This window comes from Lytechinus variegatus, chromosome 10, assembly GCF_018143015.1.
Source record: "Lytechinus variegatus isolate NC3 chromosome 10, Lvar_3.0, whole genome shotgun sequence".
NCBI classification, from domain to species: domain Eukaryota; kingdom Metazoa; phylum Echinodermata; class Echinoidea; order Temnopleuroida; family Toxopneustidae; genus Lytechinus; species Lytechinus variegatus.
In genome coordinates, this window is record NC_054749.1 from 16,100,029 (window position 1) to 16,125,099 (window position 25,071).

Here is a 25,071-nt window from a genome sequence, read left to right on the forward strand (position 1 = left end):
TGTGGACATCATTTTCATATGCACCTCTCATCATCAAATTTATTTTCATTTATCGTTTAGTTCTTTCTCAATCCCTCTCTCAAACTATTCTTTCTCTCTTCCCAACATATAATGCTTTGTTAAATTAAGCTACTTGTTCATTTCTATAGAATACAAGAAATTGTTGTTTTACAATATAACAGAGAGGGTATTACAAAAGAAGGGGAAGGGAAAGCAAGAGAAAATAAAGGGGAAAAACAAATCAGGTGAAAGGGGGCACAGAAAAGGAAGAGGGGAAAGGGGAACAGAAGGGATAAAGGAAAGGGAAAAAAGAAGAAAAGGGAAAAAATATATAGAGGGACAGCAGGAGGGAAAGAGAGAAAAGGTGAAGGGGAGATAGAAGGAAAAGAGTGAATAAATGGGGGGGGGGGGTAAAAAGGAGGGGAAAGGGAGAGAAAGAGAAAATAAAGCGGGGGATATCGAGCGTGATGATTAAAGGGATTTTCGACTATATTATATAGAGGTGAATCGGGACGGGCTTTTATTCTTCAACTTGGCTCGACTAACTCCTTTGTTCCCCGAAAAAAATAATAGTTAGGTTTGATAATTAGCGTTTGCGTGAGCACCCGCTAAAATTCTTAATAAAAGAAAAGAATGGTTTGTATAGCTCCATTCTTGCTTTGTCGGCAAGTGATAATTAACTCGTTAAGTACCCATTCCATACAATACGTCATAGTAGCTTTTGAAAACATACTTTTGTTTGGGTTTAAGCATTTAAGCTAAATGCGTTAGGAAAGTTTTTAATAGTTACATATATGCAAATAGTTTTTGTTGTTCTGCTCTGAAGCGCATTGAGCAATTAATCAAGATGGAAAGTGCGCTTAACAAATCTCATGTATTATTATTTTTATCTTCCATATAACACTGAATTATGTATTGTACCAAGCTGTGGTTTGGTTTTGTGATTTGGTTTTATCATTTCCAATTCATATTACAAAATATATTCGAAGGAAAATCTTGTTTTACTGAAATGAAATAGTTGAAAAAATGTATAGACCCTCAATGATATCCAACTAATCTATGAATATAAAACCGCAGTTCGTAAAAATGATAGGTTAATCTTTACTTCGACGATCACCATATAAGTGTATCAAGGATATTAATATTCGTTTTAAACCCATCTATAATTTTGTATAAAATTGCACATAATAAATGCGTTGGACAAGTAATCTTTACTTTGATTATGTTAATTATTATTATCTTCCCAATCCGAATATCTACCGATGTAACTAACACCGCAATCGAGAGCAGATAATGTAATCAGATATTTTAGCAAAAAGACAAACTGGTTAAATCTGCAACATTGGGGTAAATTTATACTTTTTACAGGGTGGGGGTTTTAGAGACCCGATTTGAACCGAATTGAAAAGAATATCCTTATTCATTGTTGTTGACGCATCAGATAATTAATACCCCCCCCCCATTTCTACGAACATCCTGTCATAAACTGGTAGGCGGATGTGATCAAGGAGAGGGGTCGGTGTGGACGGGAGCAAGACTCTCACAGACTATTGACAATAACAAAAGAACCAAATAAAAAAATCGATGAGCACAACCTGTTTTGCTAGTGTTCGCTTTTTGCGCGTCTACTTTTTATGATGTGAGAAAGAACAATTTTCCCCAATATACAAATGCATTAGCATGATTAGAGAAATGAAATAAGATGATTAAAGGCAAAGAAAATGAAGGTAGAAAGGAATGAGCCAAACTCTAAATTGAAAAATAAAGAAAGGGACAAGATAACACTACACTAAAAGGGAAAACAGAAATTAAAAATGAAAGAAAAGAAAACAAATAACATCTTAAATAAAAAATTCAACCTACAATAATGGTCTATCACAAGATAATTGAAGTACATGCACATGTAAACATAATGCAATGTACGTACCCTCGGATTTCCTAGGGTAAGCGCGGGCACGGCCAATTTTACATAGCACGCAGGAAACCGCGGGCCCGTCTAAACGCCCTAGTCTGCTCCCTTTGAATACCCTCGGTTAGACGCGAAAGCCCCCTAGGGTGTTTGCGTGCTCGGGCTTGACGTTTCCTGCGGCCGGCACTGTATCTTTTACCTTTTTTGACTTGTTTCTTTACCCAAAACACTTCAAAGAGTGCATTTTGTCCCACCCCACTCCCCCAAACACCGAGGCCATCGTGACGATATTTGCTTTACACTGAGCTGTGATTTACATGAAATGGTTAATGCTTGATTTTCATTCTGTTAATCATTGTCATATTTGGGAAGAGTGTGGAGGAACAAGTATTAAATGAAAAATGAAATGTAAACCCACTTTAAATGATAACAACTTCGTGAAAAAATGCTGGAGATGATCTGATATAAACTTTTGTTCAGATTCAGTTAAGTCCTCAGATCCAGCTGGGACAAAAAGGGTTCAGGTTGTGCTTACTAATGTTGAAATTTCAATTTGGGTGACAAATTTGTAACAAAATGATTGAATATATCCATTTATTTCAATTGACTAAAAGGGCAAGGAAAATGTATGAGAAATGTTTCGCAGGGTGAGTTGATTTCACCCTTTCCCCTTGACACAACGTGAAAAAGAGCATTTCTGCGCAAACAGATTTCTGCGAGCTTTACAAAAATGGACAGTGCTCACTCAAATGTAACATTATGTTAAAACTTTTACTTTCATTGGACAGATGAGACCCAAACACAGGATTATATGTGAAAAAATTACCCACATGTTGTATATTTTTTAATTCCCAGGGCTTTTTCAAAGTGTAAACTTTTTTTTGATACGCACTGTATAAAAGAGGCTTTGTAAAACAAATGTGTGCTTAAAAAAAGATGATTTCAGTGTTGCTTAAATCTCCTTCTTTGGAATTGTCATTTTAATTGCGATTGGTACCGAATATTTGTCAAATATTCATAATGTCTAGCTCCTTAGAAATTACTGGAAAAATCTTCAGCATACATGTAGTTGTATTATAACATAATTTCATGACACTTACGGCAGGTGCTGTGAGTTTCATCATCATAAGATGCACAAAAATATTTGCCATCGCACAGCTCGTCACTTGGGACAACCAGGGGGAAATGTGAACATATCAATGAATCTGAAACAAAGTGAAAATAAATAATAGTTAAATTAGTTAAACTTGAGTTAATCTGGGAGAGTACATGTAGTAATACTGGGAGAGTTACAACGGTTGAAAAATGTTCATTGGTGATGAAAAGTAAACACAAAATTATGACAAATACTTGTATATCTAATACTCTGTACTTAGACATACCATAATGTAGGTATGCTTGGTGAAAGTACTTTTTATTCAATTAATAATGAAATCTATATCTCACCTCCTGTTAGAACAGCAGATATTTCAACCACAGCAAAAGTATAATTATCTCCAAAGAAATTCCCCTGGCTTGGATGTAGGACTGCAAACTGTGTCCCAAGTTCAAAGGAGGACATGTTGATAGTAAATGTGGTGCTTGGTTGATCAAAACTGATTGGATAGAATGCGTTGCTATATGGAACAAGGCCAGGGGTGACTGTAAACCGAGGTAAAGCTTCTGATGAATTGGTGACCTCAAACTTCAAGTGATATCCAGGGTAGGTGCGTACTTCAAGATAAGGTACTTTGTTTCCATGAATAACTATGCTGTTTGGTGGCGAGCCTGGTTCAATGACTAGAGCAGAATCTTTGTTAAAAGAAGACATTGAGAAATTCATAACTATGAGCCTACATAATTCTCTTGCTGAACAAAAATTAAACAAAAACGTATATCTATAATTCCATTGCGCTCTGATAAAAAAAAAGCACGTCAATGATGTGGAGCCCAGTTGGCAGCAGTTAATTATATTGGTGACATAAATTGAGGATTCAGAATTGAAATTGGTGAAGAAATGACAGAGAAGAAGCATGTTTTTGTGATTCATAAATCAATTTTGTATAAATTAACATAAATTTTTTCTAGACAAAATTTCTAAATTCTGTGCAGAACCTTGGTGAACCTCATGTGTAGCTCTCAGATGGAACAAAAAAAAAAATCAAAATCAATCAACAAATAAATAAGAAGCATTTTTCGTGAGTTTTGACAAACATGCATAAATGAGCATATTTAAAAGTAAAGTCTGTGTAGAAATTTGTATCCCCACCTAGAGCTATCATATAAAGCAAACAAAATTGAAATTGATCAAGAAATGACAGAGAAAAAACATATTTTTGCAATTTATGAATAGATTTTGCATTAATTAGCATAAATAATTTTCTAATCAAAAGTTCAAGATTCTTAGTGGATGTTTGGTGACCCTCATGTAGCTCTACCAGATGGATGAAAAAATAATCAAAATTGGTCGACAAATAAAGAAGAATTTTTTTGTGATTATGAAAAAATTTTGCATAAATAATTTTCTAGTCAAAATTTCAAAATTCTCGGTCTACAGTAAGTTTGGGGAACCTCATGAAGCTCTACCAGATGGAAGAAAAACATTCAAAATCGGTCAACAAATAAAAAAAGAAGCATTTTATGTGAATTTTTACAAATACATAAATTAGGGTAAAATAATTTTCTAATCAAAATTTCAAAATTCTGTGTGGATGTTTGGTGACCCTCATGTAGCTCTACCAGATGGATGAAAAAAATCAAAATTGGTCGACAAATAAAGCATTTTTTTATTATGTATAAATTTTGCATAAATTAGCATAAATAATTTTCTAGTCAAAATTTCAAAATTCTGTGTCTAAGTATGGGGAACCCCATTAAGCTCTACCAGATGGAAGAGAAAAATAAAAAATGGTATACAAATAAAAAAGAAGCATTTTATGTGAATTTTTTAAAATATGCATAAATTTCACATGAATTAGCATATAAATGTTTCAAGTCAAAATTTCAACTTTCTGTGTCTAAGTTTTGGGTACCTCATAAAGCTCTACCAGATGGTAGAAAAAAAATCAAATTCAGTCAACAAATAAAAAAGAAAAATCATTTTATGTGAAATTTTTAAAATATGCATAATTTCACATATATTAGCACAAAGATTATGTAAAATGTGCATAAATTAGCACAAATGAGTTTCAAAACTCTATGTAGAAGTTTTGAATCCCCCACCTAGTGCTATCATATAAAGCAAACAAAATTGAAATTGGACTTGAAATGATGAAGAATTTTCAAATTGTGGATGGAGGACAATGGACGCCACCCCACAACAGAAGCTCATCTGGCCCTTCAGGCCAGATAAGCTAAAAAAAGAACAAAAAAAAAAACGTTTGGGGCAATCTGAATTAAGCCTAAACTTTAGAGATTACAGAATCTTACCATTTACATTGCCCAGAAGATGAAAGAGCGAATCCCAAACTACATGGAATTATTCTAAAAAAAAAGACCATTCCAAGCAATGGGCAATGATGATGTGATATACAAATGATGAGTAGATACAGGCACGACCAAAGAAATATGTAAAAAGGATCTCTTTTTCAAGATTGGGCATGTTATGTAATAAGGGTGTCAAAAAAACGAAAATACTGAAAGAGGGATATTTGTTTTGCTAGGAAAGGTATGTGATTACCGGTATAGTCAAATTTGCGAGGGTATAAAAAAGGCTAAAATGCTTTTATAATGGATGTTCTTTTTGCCCCAACACTATGTGTTTTGGGTCAGATTTGAGCGAGGTGTGGGAGGTAGGGCAGTACTACAGTAAAAATAAACCCAATGTAAATGAAGGTAAAGCTGCCATCCATGACATAACAATTGAAATATTGCCTTACTTCTTTAGGGGGTCAATTAAGGGAATCGTTGTAAAGGGGACTGTTTTGTTTCTAATACTTATTAAGGGTTTCACACACCAATACTTGTTTTTAAAATATGGAAAATACTTGTGTAGGGTGCTTTTCGAAACCTTGATCCATTCGTCAGTGAAAGTGGACCCCCCGGCGCAAAATTATTTTTCCCACTGCAGTTCCGGACCCCAATATAAATATTCATGACTTGCGTTTTCGCAAAAAGAGTACGCATGGACTTTATCTTTAAACAAGTGGAACGTCTCTGGCAGTCTCGCCTACATTATGCAATTCGATAAAGCAGCAGTGCTGCCTTTGAAAACAGCTAATGAATAATTATTCATAGAAGAAAAAAATAATACGATAATAAAATATAATGTCCATTGACCCAAAATTACCTTAGACCATGATCATGTGACCTAAAACATGTGCAAAACAATCATTCATACTTGATTACCCTTATGTCGATGTTTCATGCGCTAGACCCATAAACTTTCTAAGTTAAGATGCCAATTCAACACATACATGTATTCCCAACACAGCTAAAGTTCATTGACCTTTAAATGACATTTGACCTTGGTCATGTGACCTGAAACTTGCAAAAGATGTTTAAGGATACATGGTTGCTCTTAAGTCCACGTTTCCTGAACTAGATCCATAAAATTTCAAAAGTTCAAAGGTCTCAAAAGTTGGGCAAGACTTGAAAATAAAAAGTCAGCGAGTGGCGTGCTTAAAAAATTTTGAGCGGCAAAAATATTGCGCGAATCGTTGAGATATGGCCTGGATAGGGTTAACCCTATCTAGGCCGGGGGGGGGGGGGGGGCCTCCGAGGCCCCCCCTCAACGAATCGCGCGATATTTTCGCCGTGCGAAATTTTTTGACCGCGCCGCTCGCTGACTTTTTACTTTCAAGTCTTGCGCAACTTTTGAGACCTATTTTGCATCACCCGGGTACGTGGTTCCGAAATTACGCAACATTATGTAAGTGCATGTCAGACCGAAAATTGCTCAAAAACGTGATTTCGTGTACAAAGTCAATGCAAATTGTGTTTTCAACCAAAATTCATAAATGTATGATTATTTTTAGTTTTTCTAGTCTAAATGTATTCATTTTATGCTTTTTATGATCACAGAAGAGTCCCCAACAAATTTCATTGAAAAAACAATGAAAAACAAAAGGTCCAAAAAACAAAGAAATACATAAGAAATTGCAAAAAACAATATAATACATAAGAAAATGATTTGATATCACATTTTTTTTCATGTACACTTGTTAAGGACACCACAAAGAGTTTCTGTACCAAAAATTAGTACATTTGGAGCTTTATTTAGGGAGTTAGAGGGAAAAGTATGATTTCGCATACTAATTACGCATAAATTAGCATAATCACTTAATAACGATTCGCATGAAATAAATTACTATACAATCTTGTAGATTATGCCCAAGGCAACCCGCGTGCCAAATTTCGGCGCGCGGTCGATGGCCGAGATCTTAGGGGGGGGCCTGGGAGGCCCCCCCCGGCCATAGGAACTCCCAAAATACCCCGGCCTAGATAGGGTTAATGGTCACTGCATGTTATGTATTTTCTCTGTAATGTGTTTTTTATTGTAAACTCACATTGTTAGTCTTCAGACTTTTTGATGAGTATTATTGAATAAAGCCGAAATGAATATCAATTTGAAAAACTGCAGTGGGTAAAATAATTCGCCCCCGGGCAATGACCACATTGAAATCTGTTCCGCAAAGGTGGAATATATTCCAAAGTCAAACAACATGAAGAATTAACTGCATGCAGTTGAGATTTATGCCTTCCTCATTGCCAGGAACAAAAATATAGGTTACTATACAACTACTTATAAAATATTCAAATATTTACCTCTGTGACTTTTGAATTTTAACTTGTGAGTCCAACATCTACTCAGATCATGTGCAATCCCATATGCATACATGAGCTTAGACTCAAACTGATGCTTCGAATGGCTCTTTGATTTTATCGAAAAAGATATTTTCAGAGATATAATGACCATTGCGACCTTTGACTTTTTATGTCCATCAATACACACCAATTATTGTCATCCCAAAATATGCATACGTAAGCCAAGTTTGAAGTTGAATTCTCAAAAAAATCAATTATCATAAAAACAAGAAAGGTATATAATGACTTTTGTATGCTTTTAAGCTTTGAGCTAATACATGTAACTCCAAAATTTAATGAGTTTCTTGTTACTCCCATATGTATATACAAGCCAAGTGTGAGTGAGTTATCACTATGAATTATTTTTAGATATTTTGGGGTACACAATGATGTGATGATGGCCTGGATACCCACCCCCAAACTATTGAAATTGTTAATACAAGCACTCCTAATTAAAGTGTGAAATCAGAAAAAACAATTTTTTAGTTATTAAGTGAACAAAATTGGTATGAAGGGATGGACAACAGGAACATTTATTGCCTCCAGCAAACAACCTATGGGGCCTGTTTCATGAAACTTGTTACAACACATTTGTAATAACAGTTAAAAGCTATTGAAATCATTCGATCTGATTGGCTAATGGTAAGCTTGTAAAAGAAATTGTGTATTTCTATTATCACAAGTCTTCATGAAACATGGAAAAGTGATTACTAGGTATCTGCCAAACTTTGTTGAGGCGACACTAAAATGGAAAAGGTCTTCTGAGAAAAATTGATCACAAGCTGGCTTTAAAAAACAGTGACCAATTAACAGTTAAAACATCACACATGTGGAAATTCTGTGGAATTCATTGATGGAAAGAAAATGAAAATGCAAAAAAATCTTATATCCCTCCCAGAAGAGTTAATTATGTCAAAGATGCATTGCAGATGCTGCAGATATTTTATATCATATCTGTAATAAAACATTGCAAAGAATTAATTATATTCTTACCAGTGCTACAAGACACAATTCCTATATCATCTATAGCAATGAATTCGTAGCTGTAGTAGTAATAATAGTCATCAGAGATCCCTTCAAGAATAGCAGTTCCAGATGGGAGGCCAAACAGGTTGACTTCAGCATATGCCCAACTATTAAAATGTGTTAATATAAAACAAAGATGTGGAATATTAAAGAATGGTATTAGATTCAATTTTTGTTAATGCTGGCCACCATCAGAGCTTGAATATCAAAGCGATATTTCATTTCATATCAATATGGCATTCTAAGCATCCACCAAGTTTTGCTTAATATCGGAATCCCAGAATCCATAAGCTTTAACCTGTTAATCTGTGGTTTGTCATGAATGGATACTAATTCAAATTGTTTAAAGAAAATAAAGCTCAGGATTGGCAATGTATAGTTTGCCTCGTTGGCAATGACATATCTAGTGACCTATAAAAATAACCCTAACACATTAAGAGGGCATTAAAATACTAAATAAATATCAAAGAGCTTTAGATGTTTCATTCCTACATGACAGGTGCTGTACATAAAGAGGAAACCATTATGATAATCATCAAGGTAACTTAATAAATGTTCAATTCAATCATTCATTATTCATGTAAATCAATACAAAGAGAAACTTGAGACATGAACTTTATAATGCAATTTAGTTGTGCAATCGTATTTCAGCAAGGGTCAATATTTTAATGGCAATAATGAAATAATTTGTATGTATAATTGTTTATATGAAAAGCACATGAATATGAAATGACAGAATATTCACATGAATGTTTCAAACAATGTATTTAAAAAATATTTGACTGAAATACTAACTCGTGTTCTTCCGGACTTTGGTTCATCCAAAGCAAGAAATAATCAGCCTCTGATCCATTAGTTTTGTAAGAGATTCTGAGATGAAGTCTCCCGGTAATGATGTACCAAAATGATAGACATTGATCAGCAAGGGGATCAGACCTCAATACTTCCATTTCCAAAGTGTAGTCTTCGTAGTAGTAATAGGAGGGCGACATCAATAAGTAGAGACCATCTGTTTCATGGTCACATATCAAATAATTTAGAAATGATCAAAAGAAATAGATTATGAATGAAAAAGCATGGTGGCACTTGTGGAGGTATAGACAACCCTCAGCGATGCTAGAGGACAGTTTTCTGTTTCATTTTGTGGTCTTAATGAGACTGAATTCACAATACCCAAAAATATTTTTGATAAGTATTCATTGTAAATCATATGCACACAAAATTTAAATGACATTCTCTAATATTCATCTGGGCCCTGTAATAGAAAGGTTAGCAAATAATCTTAAGATTGATTTTTGCAATCAATTATACATTGAAGTCAATGCAATCAAATGCCCAAAAAATGTTTTACAATTGGTTAGCTTTATGTTGCAGGCCCCTGGACTATAGTACTGTGTCACCACAAAAAAAGAAGATCAATATTGCATGAAAAAGAATAAGCAAACACCTAAACACACCACCACACAATAACATTTCCAGATTGTTCAAAAGTTCAATGTCAGAAGATGGATATTCTTCTAAAATTAATAATAATAATAACAATTGGCATTTACATAGCGCTTTATCAATGTACATGTGTACAACTGGCCAAGGCGCTTCACTATTAGGTGCACACTATTAAACCCACCACATGATAAGCACCTGGGTGAGAGTGGCAAAGTGTGAATTGATGCCTTGGCAAAGGGGGCTTGGCCATGGTGGGATTCCAACACAGACCCTCTGATTACAATGCGAGAGTCAGGACCACTACACCACTGCGCTTCCACAAATTTACCTTCCACAAATTTACCTGTCGAATTATGAGTATGGTCAAGTTCCTGATACTGAGAGTAAGATTCGTTGCCTGAGGTAACAGCCCAGGGTCCTTTGTAATAACTTGTTGAATCATTTGTTGGTTTCCAGGAACAGAAAGTACCAAGTTCAAAGTCACAGAAATCACCAGCTGCAATAAGAAAAAAATAGGTGTGAAATACTTCATGCTTTTCAAGATCCAAAATGATATCTGAAAGTGCATTTTAGTATATACTTCCCATCGTGCTTTTCCTCTAAATCAAAAGGTGCATCATGCTTTCTTTGGAAGTTTCACTCGATGATAATGCCCAGTTGACGCATGCATTATGGTGCTTGCATTGCCCTGCATTGTTGCACACCAGTGCATGGCATGATTTGCCGACACATTCACAACATACTTGCGACATGTTTCTGCATTGCTTGTGCATATTTCATGCACTGTCCCCACATGCAAATTCTTGACACCTTATCCTGTAATGTATCTAGCGCAAATTTAAATATTCCAACGTTATGGTGTTCACACTCTACGTTACTTGATCAGGACCACTTACACTGATCATGTGGTCTGTACGCACGATTTTACACATATCAATCGCGAACTATGCATGAAGTATCCTCAGCCTGAGCGTTTAATCTCGTTTAATGCATGCCTACTATTTTTTGTGCCACAAACTCTCTATTTTTATGCCATGCATTGGCATGGCTATGTTGTGCATACATGTAGTTTTTGAAAGGTTCACAAACTTTTAATGTGTTGAAAATGTGTAATAATGTAATATGTTGAAATTTTGGCATGCATTTCATGCACTGCTACGCACCTGCATGAGTGCGTGCCCATGCGCAAAATATGCAGGAACCACAATATATGCGAGTGTAAATCAGGCTTAGGATTATACTTTGTTACCTTATCAAAGGTCTGTGCTGCGACTTCTAGCAGAATTCTCACATAATAAAAGCGCTATGCATCTTTTCAATTTCAATTTTCACTTTTTGGTATAGACAAGGCATCGTGGAGTGCTGGAAAGACACTATGAAAAGCTGCATACAGAGATGCAACTCTGACTTATGACTAATTCTTGGATCTCTATCCAATTTGAAACACACATAGACATGAATTACAGTCAGTAAATGACAGTTTAAAGCATTTTGTATAAATGAAATGATAGATTTTCCTCTGGTTAAACTAATTTTTGTCTACTCTAATGGTTTGCCAAAACAACTGTAGCGAGACTAGAAATACTTTTGACATGAAAAGGAAAAGCAGTATCCCCTTAATCAACTACATACCTTTTGAAAACTTTAGTTATAGCAAATCAACAATGAATTAACAGTTTTGTATATACACATCCAAATAAAGACATGTGAAATAAGACATGAATGGGAAAGTGTTAATTTCGTCATAAGTATACTAAAAATAAACACTTCGTACCTTCCACCACTCTTTGTGACTTAATTAGTATGACATAGAGGTTTCATTTCCCCTCCTTTATATGCATTTAAAAAGATATTTCAGTCATAATCATAATGAGTAAATCTTAGAAAAGTTAACATACTGATATTCCCATTTCGGACGATCAGTGAGAAGTAAGATCCAATAAGAGACCCTGTTTTAAAGAGAATCCAGCCATCAGTTGTTGTTGTCTCAACATATCTGTAATATTTGTAATAATAGTTGTAGTCATCTGTTGCATTGAAGAGAACTCTTCCTCCAGATAGCAGGCCTTCTCCTATTTGAAGAACATCTTCTCCAGTGTAATCATTCACGTTATAATCCCTGAGGATAAAAGCCAGCACTCCAGATTCTGCATGAACTGTCCATATGATATGAAGGTTTGGTCTGATCTCAGAGTATAACATAATACCAACTGTAACAGGACTGTTTTCGGAATCAGCAGAGAAGTTTATCTGCCGTGGAGCTATGAACAACAATGTAAAAAATAGAAAAGAAAAATCATGAATATTAAAAATATATCAGTGCAATGTACATGCATGAAATAAAATGCTAAATTTCAAGAATTTCATGAGTTTTCTGTACCTTTGTTCTGCACAAAAAATTGAAGCTTCAATCTCACAATGCCACATGCATTAGACAATGTTTTATAAATCAAATTACTTCATGGATGATATGCATGAAATGGAAATTTAAAAGATAAGAGTAGAAAGAAAAATGTTATCATGAAAAGGGATCTAATCTCCCCAAAGCATAAGCAATCATGTGGGAAACAAAATCATTACGGTTGTAAAGGAAGTCACATCTGTTTCATTCATAAAACGACTGAATATAAAATGAGACTTACGACAAACAGTTTCATCTTCACGTTCCGGACAGACAGCTGCTCCATCACATGATTGGTTCACATGGTAGAACAAGTGAGTGCTATCACCGCACGGTATGTAGTCTGTTAGAAAAAAGTCAGAATAAGACCATGAGATCAATAAAAATGATATTGTTTCACATATGTGGTGAATGTAAGTCTCCATGCAAAAAATTGTATTAATTGTAAATGGCAAAGTTGCCAACGAACATTCATATCCTGAAATAAACTTTGAAGCATGAAAAAATTGACCAGAAGAAGTTGGGATATTGCAATGAAATAATCAACAATGTAATGATCAACTCGTATCTCGGGGGATTTGTTTACACTGTACTTCGCCCATCACTTGAGCTGGGCTGCAGCTTGAAATTTGACCTCAGGGGTGGATTAATTCTGACTGACTTGAATTTTTGGACATTTATGATTTATTTTCATGCTATTTTATTCATCTTCATTTTATCAAAAAGATTTATTAAATTGATAGTTACCCCAGATATTACTTTGAACAGCTGAAAAGGACAGCGTAAAAGCCAAGATAATTTATTCAGTCTCCTTTTCTTGACGAGCTCTTTTTTCATGTCCGTATGAACGAATGCATATTGACTTATTGGTTTTCAAATTTCGCCTCAAAACTCAGATCTCAATGTTTCGCAGAGTTTCATACTTCTATAGTCATCTTTCACTAGTCTTATTCCTAGACCGCTATGACAGCATCGTAAATGTTTGGTTTGACTTTCTGGTTTTATTTTGACGGAGGAAGAGGGAGCTAGGAGAGAGATGAAGAGATAAAAGGTATGTATGTATGTATGTGTGTGTGAGAGGAGAGAGAGAGAGAGATGGCAAAGAGATGGAGGGAGAGAGCAAGTGAGAGAGATGAACAATTCATGCCTTCAAAATGTCTACAAGTTAAAAAGCATATTTGTTCTAATACGAGGCATAAAAAATGTTGTGTCTCACCCACTTGTGAAACCAGAAATATTGTGACTTGCGAGGGCACGCAATAGAATTGTATCAAAAGTTCATTGTAAAATAACTGGGAAGGAATAACATTTTTCATAAGAGTCTTGCATGTAAAATTTAATGTTGACCTCAAAATGACCTTTGACCTCACCATGTGACCTATGAACACAATAACATGCAGATCTCCTAAGTATATCTACAACCCAAGTTAGGGTGAAAAATTAAGGTTGCAGAGTTCTGTGTCATAAGAGAGTCTTGCGCGTAAAATTTAAAGTTGACCTGAAAATCACCATTGACCTTACCATGTGACCTCTGACTGCACCGGGACCTCTGACTGCATCATGACATGCAGGTCTCTTAAGTACATGTACAACCCAAGTTACGACTTACGGTTGTGGAGTTATGTGTCATGAGAGTCTTGCATGTAAACTTCAATGTTGACCTGAAAATGACCTTTTACCTCACCATATGACCTATAACTGCAGTTTTACATGTGGTTCCGTAAGTACATCTACCATCAAATTTTGGTTGAAAAGTGATTAACGTTTGGGGAGTTATGTGTCATTGTTTGTGATGGACAGACAGATGACATTTGGATCCCTTTCGATCTTTCACACAATTTTAAGAACTGGCAGTGCTGTCAGACTAAAAAGAGAACAAATAGCAATATAAGTGTGTTCTCCATCCTAGGATACGATTATTAACTTTAATGTGAAATTTGATGAAATTTTCATGGATTTTAATTGACTGAGTAAAAGAGGTTTAAACTCAAATAGAGGTTTAAACTCATTGAAGTGATCTGGTAACATCTAAAAATGCCAAATTCGTTTGAATGCGCAATTCTTGAAAACATCCATTTTGGTGAACTTTGAAGCTCAATAGCAAAAAATCAAGCACATCGACCTTTAAATGTGGGACGTCCTTAAATGCAGATTAATTACATTGTTTTCAATTCTAATTAAAATGTTTTGTTGGGTTCTAATATAAAAATTCCAACACTTTTTTTTCTTGAAGGAAAAGTGCAAGAAAATATGAAAAAAGTGGAGCACCTCTGGCAGTCTCACCTGCATCATGCAAATTAATATAGCAGCAGTGCTGACTTTGAAAACATAATTATTCACAAAAAACACAATTCATATAATGATACAATACTACGGTCATTGACAATGAATGAGATTTGACCTTGATCATGCAACCTCAGACTTGTCAGTGATACTTGATTACCCCTACATGTAAATATACACATTTTATCAAATATATCTACATGTATAAACTTTGAAAATTATGACAGCACTCTGATAATTACCTCCAAAATGGCAAAAGTTCATTCACCTTAAATGACCTTTGACTTTGGTCATGTGACCTGAAACTCACATGAGATGTTAAGTGATACCTGATTTCTCTTATGTCCAAGTTATATGGACTAGACCAATAAACTTTCAAAGTTATGATGGTAATCCAACAAATACCCCCCAACTTGGCTGAAGTTCATTGACCCTAAATCACCTTTGACCTTGGTCATGTGACTTGAAACTGAAGCAGGATGTTCAGTAAAACTTGATTACCCTTATGTCCAAGTTTCATGAACTTGGTCCATATCCCGGGGGGGGGGGGGGGGGCCACTTACATTGGCGAGTGGATACCATATATGCGCGACCAAAAAAACACGTAAAAAGGATGTCTTTTTCACGATAGGGCACGTTACGTACGTAACGTGATAAGGGTCTCAAAAAAACAAAAATAATGAAAAAAGGGTATCTATTTCGCTAGGAAAATTACGTGTTTAGGGTCGAATATGTGGGGATGATAAAACAAAATTAAAATGTTTTACAAAGGATGTCCTTTTTGCCCCAAAACTTCGTGTTTAGAGTCAGATTTGAGCGAGGTGTAGAAGTTGGGGTCGTACTAAACCAAATAAGGTAAAGCCGATGACCGAAGGACCCGTAACATTAAACATTCCTGTACTTGTTTAGGGGTTCATTTCAGGGAATATTTGCCAAGAGTATCGTTTTGTTTCCAATACTTGTTAAGGGTAGGTTTTCACACGCCAATACTTGTTAAGGGGTGCATTTTCAGAAAATGGAAATTACGTGTTTAGGGTGCTTTTCGAGACCCCATGGTCACGCATGGTATCCACTCATGAATGGAAGTGGCCCCCCCCGGGTCCATATACTTATGCTGTCATTTCATAAACTTAACCTTCAGTTAAGATTTGATGTTGACGCGGCTGCCGCAATCAGAAAAGCAGGCCTATAGTCTCACTCTGCTACACAGGTGAGACAAAACAATCAACAATTTTAAAACTGTGCCTGGAACCATGCAACAATTACAATGGAATTTAGGATTTTCATGCTGTAGTCTAAAAAACACACCTGGTAATATGTTTGAAATTAACATTTATGTACTGCTAAAACATTTTTATTTCTTGGAACATGTAAACAATACATTTTTTATGCTCGATTCATACATTCATCGCACACCTTGTCACCGAATTTTCAGCTAGGCCAAGCCGTTCAAAGTTCAACTGGACCTATTTAACTACCAAGTTGAATGTGTCGGTGATTTACTATAAAGATTTACAGTATAAAGAAACCCAAGGAAACATTTCATGCAAATTTTTAGCGCTAAAAAGTAATCTTCACTGACAGCTCATGTAAAAAGTGGCCAGTATTTCTCAAGCCATCCAAACCTGTGAAAAATTGTCATCACATGGTGCCTACATTTCTTTTGTTCGAAACAAAATGTGTTTGGATAGAAAGTACTAACCATCTACTTCTGATACTGCTGAAGCAAGGATTTGGAATGCACTTCGTTCATAATCAGATGTTGAGTTAAACCATACCCAAAGACTGCTTGAGGTGGGACCAGTCACAACGCTGGCGTAGACATCGTTAGCTTCATCTTCCCAGTAATACCAATAGCCCAGACTATTGAATACTGAAATGCAGCTAATGACGGATGAATCATTTAGAGCATCATTTCCTTGTCCTACACACAACGTGTCATTTTGAGCAATGGCAAGGATTGTGAAATGGAGCACAAGATAGGTATCATCAGGGGCAATCAGGGACCAAGTTACAGATGTTGCCTGATATCCGGAGTAATATACTTTTCCGTATGACTGAAGAGTCAAGACATCTCCTGGGGATACTTCAAATGGATCTGAAAATGCAACAAATAAGACAGAAAATTCAAAAAGTTGGTTAGACATCTAATTTAACAACCTATAGTGCGATTTCAGCCCATACATTTTACTATATTTACACTATGTCGTTTACTGTTTTTTAACACCTGAAGATGTGGTCCCCTCAAAACACTTACTGGGAGTGCTCTAATGTCCACCATAGTTTACGTTAAATGGGAGATCAGTATATGGACTGATGCATTTAATTGGTTACATGTGTTTCAGAAGTTCTACTAGTGATTAAAATATGCAATCATTGTTGGATAGTTTGTATTATGACGATGGTAACTATCATCATTATTATTACTATTATTATTATGACTAGAAATATCATTATCACCATTGTCAATAATTACAATTACAGTAGTAATGAAAAATATCATAATAACATGTTGCGGATCTAGCCACATAGGAGCATGATCATCTTAACAAGAGTGTCGTAAAGGCGAGCACATAATACGCCTGTCTGTGACACGTCAATCTGAGTTATTGGTCAAGTAAGAAAAGTGGAAGGTGGCGACTTCACCTTTGACCTTCTGACCTCAAAATCGTTAAAATTGCTGAGAAATAAGCTAGTATTATACACACCAAATTATATGACCCTAGGTAAAGTTCAACTAAAATTATCATGTTAACAAGGACTTCAGAAGGGTAAGATGAAAACATTTCAATGTGATCTTGACCTTAGACCTCAAAATCAATAGGCTTCCTGGGATTTATGCTAGCATCATACACACCAAATTATATGTGCCTAGGTTCAGTTAAACTGAAGTTATCACATTTACAAGAAAAAGTTAACGGATATATACCGAACTTGATACCATAATACGTCCCGTTTAGGACGGGCGTATGAAAAGATAGTAATAACATGTGGATCTAGCCACATAGAAGCATAATCATCTTAACAACAAAACAGTAAAACTTCTTAATTTTCTGCAACAACCATATACACAAACTAAAAGTGTTTTTTGCTGCACTTGTTTGATTGATTTACTCCCGTCATCACACCTCCCTCACTACATAGGTGCCAAAATAATAAGAGAATGGGGTGAAATAACACCAAAGGATGTTATTGATTGAATATGCAGCATCAATCATGCTTTTTTGTCCAAGTAATTTGTAGCCAACTTAAAAATGTCATATCGTAATATATATTTTAATTTAATCCCGTTTTTGTCTTGTATGTTGGTGAAGATCATTTTCAACAAGCAGTTTGTGAGCATTTTTTGATCCTCACACCAATAGATGTTTGTATTCCCTTTTTTTTCTATTTATATGTTATAAATGAAATGTTTTTATCTTGAAGTGGAAATAAAAAAACAAATACAATGCTCATGTATCAGATTTTAACTGATTACTGTTCTGATACAAAGTGAACTATGCATTCATCCTTACCACACATATACTCATCATTGCCATTCTTGCACTCTATTATTCCATTGCACAGGGATTCTGTTTTGACAGCTTCAGTACTTGGTTCAATGTCACAGTATTCAAAGTCTGCGTACGAAAAAATACATGAATTAAACGAGGCAAAAGCGATTTCATGTCTCGCCCACTTATGAAAATAACCAGAAATATTGTGATTTGCGAGGGCGGGCAAGAGAATTATATTGAAACTTCATTCTGAAATGACTGGGATAAAACAACACTTGTCATAAGACCATCCAAGTTTGGTTAAAAAGTGACTTATGGTTGCGGAGTTAAGTGTAATGACCTTTGACCTAACCATGTGACCTCCAACTGCAGCATGACATGTAGGTCCCCCAAGTCCATCTACCATCCAAGTTTGGTTGAAAAGTGACTTATGGTTGCGGAGTTAGGTGTCCTGAGAGAGTCATGCATGTAAACCTTAATGTTGACCTGAAAATGACCTTTGACCTTACCATGTGACCTCTGACTGCAGCATGACATGCACGTCCCCCAAGTCTATCTAACTTTCAAGTTTGGTTGAAAAGTGACTTACGGTTTCGGAGTTAGATGTCATAAGAGAGTCTTACCTGTAAACTTTAATGTTGACCTGAAAATGACCTTTGATCTTACCATGTGACCTCCTACTGCAGCATAACATGCAGGTCCCCCAAGTCCATCTACCATCCAAGTTTAGTTGAAATCCGACTTACGGTTGCGGAGTTAAGTGTCATAAGAGAATCTTGCATGTAAACTTTAACGATGGCCTGAAAATGACCTTTGACCTTATCATGTGACCTTCGACTGCAGCATATCATGCAGGTCCCCCAAGTCCATCTACCATCCAAGTTTGGTTGAAAAGCGACTTACGGTTGTGACGGAAGGATGACAGACGACATTTGGATCCCTAAGTCTCGCCTTCACCTCTGGTGTGCGAAACAAAAATTAGCTGAATGCACAATGGAAACCTTTCCACAGCTGAAACGATATACAGTGCGTATCAAAAAAAAGTTTACACTTTGAAAAAGCCCCGGGAATTAAAAAATATACAATATGTGTAGTAGACTTGTTAAGGGGTTGAACGCTGCATTTTTGAGTACAAATGTCCCACTTGGCACAAATGTTCCTTGACTCAAAAGAAAAAGATTCATTCAAAGAGACACGCTGTATCTATGCAAATAAGCAAGTAATTTGCATAAATTTGCATATTATGTCGATATGGTATAAACAAGTAATTCAGAATATATATTTCACCAGAACTGCTCTAAAATTAGAAATAAAGACTTAGGGTAAGACAGGGAAGAAAATTGTCATAAAATATTTGGGATTACCTTGTTTATTATTACCTAATTTACATAAATTATGCCAATTATAATTTAAAACAGTATCTTTTCAAGTATCCTGAACTGTTTTATAAATAACAGCAATTAATACAAAATGTCAACATTCTACATGAAAGAGAATATATTAGCGAAAACATCGATATGCTTCATGACAGTATTAGTGTCTTATTTTGCTTAGAAAGAGGGCAAATATGTCAAAATGTATGACGTGATATTGCGCTAAAACGAGACCAAAACAACCTCTTTGTCACAGTCACACTCACGAATCGGACAATAAAGCGATCAATGGTATGTCATTCAAGATAACACAATCTCAACACAATAGCTTCCATCGGCTTCTCGTATCGCTTTTGTTGGTGTGTCTGCCACACCGTAATCTATGATGCATACGGGCAAAATGCATTTCGGTATCAGTAAAACACTATTAATTTTGTTTTATTTGTTTATAATTTGTTTCTCTTGGAAAATTTACAGGAGACATTGCTTTGCAGGATACTGCTTTAATGAAGCTCTGGCACATGAATCATGACGAATGTACCCCCACCTCAATCCATATATTAACTTTGTTAAAATATATATCTTTTGGAGACCCCAAAGTGGCAAAACTGCATCTCCCCGGCATTCCCGCTACTTTAAAAAAACAGTTTGACTTGTATTATCAACTTGGAAAACACAGATAAATGGGACATCAGACAACATGATTCCTGAAAAAAAAAGTCGAAAAAGTATTTCGACTTTAAATAAAAAAGAATATCATGTTTTAAAGCCATCGGCAAGGCAAATTGCGTTTTTTTTGTATAATAAAGCAACTTTTATATCTATATTTTTATATTCACATTCATCGTTATTGATATTATTATAATTATCATTATTATTATTATTACTATTATTATTACTAATATTGTTCTGCCGTTTGTAATAGTGCTCTAGCACAGTAAAGGCTATAACTCAAAAGGAGCATGCCTAGGATACCCTTTCCCTTTTTGGTTTTATGTATTAAAAATAGTTTATTGTCTTTAGAACTCTTAAAAGATTACTTTTGTTTGTATTGATATCTTGGAATAGATTGAGGAGAAAATACCCTTCAACTGACATGTAGAGGAGCTGTGGGCCCTTTATTGATTCCACTCTATGTTGAATTTAAATATTTTGAGAGCCCAATCGGAAGAAAGATACATTTCTACTACACACATTAAAGCCTCTTTGCGTTCTCCTCTTGAAAAAAAACAAGCAAATATAGAAGGCATCGTTTTATATCTTATAAAATAAGTTCGTGTACGTGACTGTGCATGGCCTGTCGAAGTTGCTAAAACCGTTTATTTTGTTTTGACAATATAATATATTTAGAATATCGTCTAAATGAAGCCCTCATCTGGAAAAGGGCACTTATTAAAGGCAGCATCTACATTATATAGAGGAGGCCCTGGTACTTGGAAGCGGGGGCTGAAGCACCCGCAAGATTTCCGGAAGAGGGGGGGTGTTGCGTGTATTATTCTCGATAGATAGCACCCCCTGGAATTCCGGCAGATGTGACCCAAAAAAAGAAACGTTAACCAAAAACTTCATTTTGTAGTGCAATCCTTTTTGTTTATTTGCCTGTAAAATTAATTGATGTAAATTTGAAAATAAATAAAGGTTCATTGTAAAATTTTGGTCCCAAGAAATTAAACAAGCTTCAGCCCCCTCTTCCCAGTGCCAAGGCCTCCTCTATATAATGTAGATGCTGCCTTTAATAAGTGCCCTTTTCCAGATGAGGGCTTCATTTAGACGATATTGTCAAAACAAAATAAAGGGTTGGGCAACTTCGACAGGCCACCGTCATGTACACGAACTTATTTTATGCGATATAGAACAATGCCTTCTACGTTTTTTTTTCAAGAGGAGAAAGTAAAGAGGCTTTTACTCTGTTAAGTAGAAATGTATCTTTCTTCTGAATGGGCTCTGAAAATATTTAAATCTAAAAATAGAGTGGAAGCAATAACGGGGTTTGAATATTATAGAGCTTACGTGTGGCTTCTTTTTTCAATGTACTACAGCTCTTCTGCATGTCAATTGTAGAGTATTTTCTTCTCAATCTATTCCAAGATATCAATACAAACAAAAGTAATCTTTTAAGAGTTCTAAAGACAATAAACAATTTTTGAATACAAAAAACCAAAAGGGAAAAGGGTATCCTAGGCATGCTCCTGTTGGGTCATAGCCTTTACTGTGCTAGAACATTATTACAAACTGCAGAACAATAATAATAATAACATTAATATTAATAAAGATAAATATGAAATATAGATATAAAAGTTGCTTTATTATACCAACAAGTGGAATGTCTCTGGCCGTCTCACCTGCATCACGCGGTTCAATATAGCAGCAGTGCTGACTTTGAATACTAATCTAACTCGCACAAGATGTTCAGTGATACATGGTTACTCTTATGTCCAATTTTTATGAACTAGACCAATAAACTTACAGAGATATGATGGTTATTCAACAAAAAACCCCAACATGGCCAAAGTTCATTGACCTTACATGACCTTTGACCTTGATCATGTGATCTGAAACTCGCACAGGATGTTCAGTGATACTTGATTACTCTTATGTACAAGTTTCATGAATCAGATCCATAAACTTTCAAAGTTTTGATGGTAATTCAACTGATACACCCAATTCGGCCAAAGTTCATTGACCTTTGACCTTGGTCATGTGACCTGAAATGCGCACAGGATGTTCAGTGATATTTGATTACTCATATGTCCAAGTTTAATGAACTAGACTAATAAACTTTCAAAGTTATGATGGTAATTCAACAGATACCCCCGATTCGGCCAAAGTTCATTGACCCTAAATGACCTTTGACCTTAATCATTAGGCCTGAAACTTGCACAAAATATTCAGTGATGCTTGATTACTATTATGTCCAAGTTTCATGAATCAGATCCATAAACTTTCAAAGTTATGATGGGAATTCAACAGATATCCCCAATTCGGCCAAAGTTCATTGACCCTAAATGACCTTTGACCTTGGCCATCATGTGACGTGAAACTCATCCAGGATGTTCAGTGATACTTGATTAACCTTATGTCCAAGTTTCATGAACTAGGTCCACATATTTTCTAAGTTATGATGACATTTCAAAAACTTAACCTAAGGTTAAGATTTCAATGTTGATTCCTCCAACATGGTCTAAGTTCATTGACCCTAAATGACCTTTGAACTTGGTCATGTGACATGAAATTTTAATAGGATGTTCAGTAATACTTGATTAACCTTATGGCCAAGTTTCATGAACTAGGTCTATATACTTTCTAAGTTATGATGTCATTTCAAAAACTTAACCTCAGGTTAAGATTTGATGTTGACGCCGCCGTCGCAAAAGCGGCGCCTATAGTCACACTCTGCTTCGCAGGTGAGACAAAAACGCAATTTGCCTTGCCGGTGGCTTTTAAACACGATATTTTTTTATTTAGTGTCAAAATACAGAGAGGGGATGGAGTAAATTCGGAGGGCTCCCGTGGACGTAGGCTGAAATAAAAAAAAAAACTATCTTCAGGAAACATGTTAACTGATGTCTCATACATCTGTCTTTTCCAAGTCGATAATACAAGTCAAACTGGTTTTGTAAAGTAGCGGGAATGCCGCGGGGGAATGCAGTTTTGCCACTTCGGGGTCTCCAAAAGACATATATTTTAACAAAGTTAAAATTTGGATTGAGGTGGGGTACATTCCTCATGATTCATGTGCCAGAGCTTCATTTAAGCAGTAACCAGCAAAGCAATGTCTCCTGTAAATTTTCCAAGAGAAACAAATTATAAACAAATAAAACAAAATTAATAGTGTTTTACCGATACCGAAATGCATTTTGCCCGTATGTATCATAGATTACGGTGTGGCAGACACACCAACAAAAGCGATACGAGAAGCCGATGGAAGCTATTGTGTTGAGATTGTGTTATCTCGAATGACATACCATTGATCGCTTTATTGTCCGATTCGTGAGTGTGACTGTGACATAGAGGTTGTTTTGGTCTCGTTTTAGCGCAATATCACTTCATACATTTTGACATATTTGCCCTCTTTCTAAGCAAATTAAGACACTAATACTGTCATGAAGCATATCGATGGTTTCGCTAGTATATTCTCTTTCATGTAGAATGTTGACATTTTGTATTAATTGCTGTTATTTATAAAACGGTTCAGGATTCTTGAAAAAATACTCTGTTTTGAATCATAATTTGCATTATTTATGTAAATTAGGTAATAATAAACATGGATATCCCAATTATTTTATGACAATTTTCTTCCCTGTCTTACCCTAAGTCTTTATTTCCAATTTTAGGGCAGTTCTGGTGAAATATATATTCTGAATTACTTGTTTTTACATATCGACATAATATGCAAATTTATGCAAATTACTTGCTTATTTGCATAGATACAGCGTGTCTCTTTGGATGAATCTTTTTCTTTTGACTCAAGGAACATTTGTGCCAAGTGGGACATTTTTACTCAAAAATGCTGCGTTCACCCCTTTTTTTGCAGTTAACAAGTCTACTAGTGGGTAATTTTTTCATATATAATCTTGGGGTTGGGTCTCATCTATCCAATGAAAGTAAAAGTTTTGACAGAACGTTACGCTTGAGTGAGTATTGTCCATTTTTGTAAAGCTCGCAGAAATCTTTTTGCGCAGAAATGCTTGTTTCCACGCTGTGTCAAGGGGAAAGTGCGAAATCAAACCTACCCTGCGAAACATTTCTCATACATTTCCCTTGCACTTTTAGTCAATTGAAATAAAACGGATACATTCAAGCATTTTGTAACAATTTTGCCACCCAAATTGAAATTTCAACTCTTAGTACGCACAACATTTACCCTTTTTGTGCCAGCTGGATCTGAGGACATAACTGAATCTGAACAAAAGTGTATTTCTAACATTTCCAGCATTTTTCACTAAGTATTTATCATTTAAAGTGGGTTTACATTTCATTTTTCATTTAATACTTGTTTCTCCACACTTTTCTTAAGCTTGACAATAATTAACAAAATGAAAATCAAGCCTAAGCCATTTTATGTAAATCACAGCTCAGTGTAAAGCAAATATCTTCACGATGGCCTCAGTGTGTGGGGGAGTGGGATGGGGCAAAATGTAATCTTCAAAGTGTTTTGGGCAAGGAAACAAGTAGAAAAAGGTAAAAGATATCTTCAAATCAATTTTACTAGCTAAATCCAACGTGTTCTTCATGATTAAGGTCTACTTTTATTCGCATAACTATTTCAAAGTTCTGCGCAAATCATTTTTCACTAACTTTTCAAAAGTAAGTGGTGCTCATTCAAGCGGAAATATTTTTCGACAGTTATAT

General features: G+C 35.4%; 1 protein-coding gene across 1 annotated transcript in view; it reads right to left on the reverse strand.

Moving 5' to 3' along the window:
• Window positions 1–25,071, reverse strand: part of LOC121422473 — a 181,350-nt gene that overhangs the window by 117,310 nt on the left and 38,969 nt on the right. The window contains exons 14-22 of the mRNA XM_041617541.1: window positions 18,365–18,469; window positions 16,552–16,947; window positions 12,808–12,909; window positions 12,064–12,426; window positions 10,509–10,661; window positions 9,515–9,728; window positions 8,687–8,826; window positions 3,356–3,700; window positions 3,010–3,114 (exon numbers count right to left, since the gene is read on the reverse strand). Of these exons, the coding sequence (XP_041473475.1) occupies window positions 3,010–3,114; window positions 3,356–3,700; window positions 8,687–8,826; window positions 9,515–9,728; window positions 10,509–10,661; window positions 12,064–12,426; window positions 12,808–12,909; window positions 16,552–16,947; window positions 18,365–18,469 (1,923 nt within the window). The remainder of the gene's footprint in view (window positions 1–3,009; window positions 3,115–3,355; window positions 3,701–8,686; window positions 8,827–9,514; window positions 9,729–10,508; window positions 10,662–12,063; window positions 12,427–12,807; window positions 12,910–16,551; window positions 16,948–18,364; window positions 18,470–25,071) is intronic.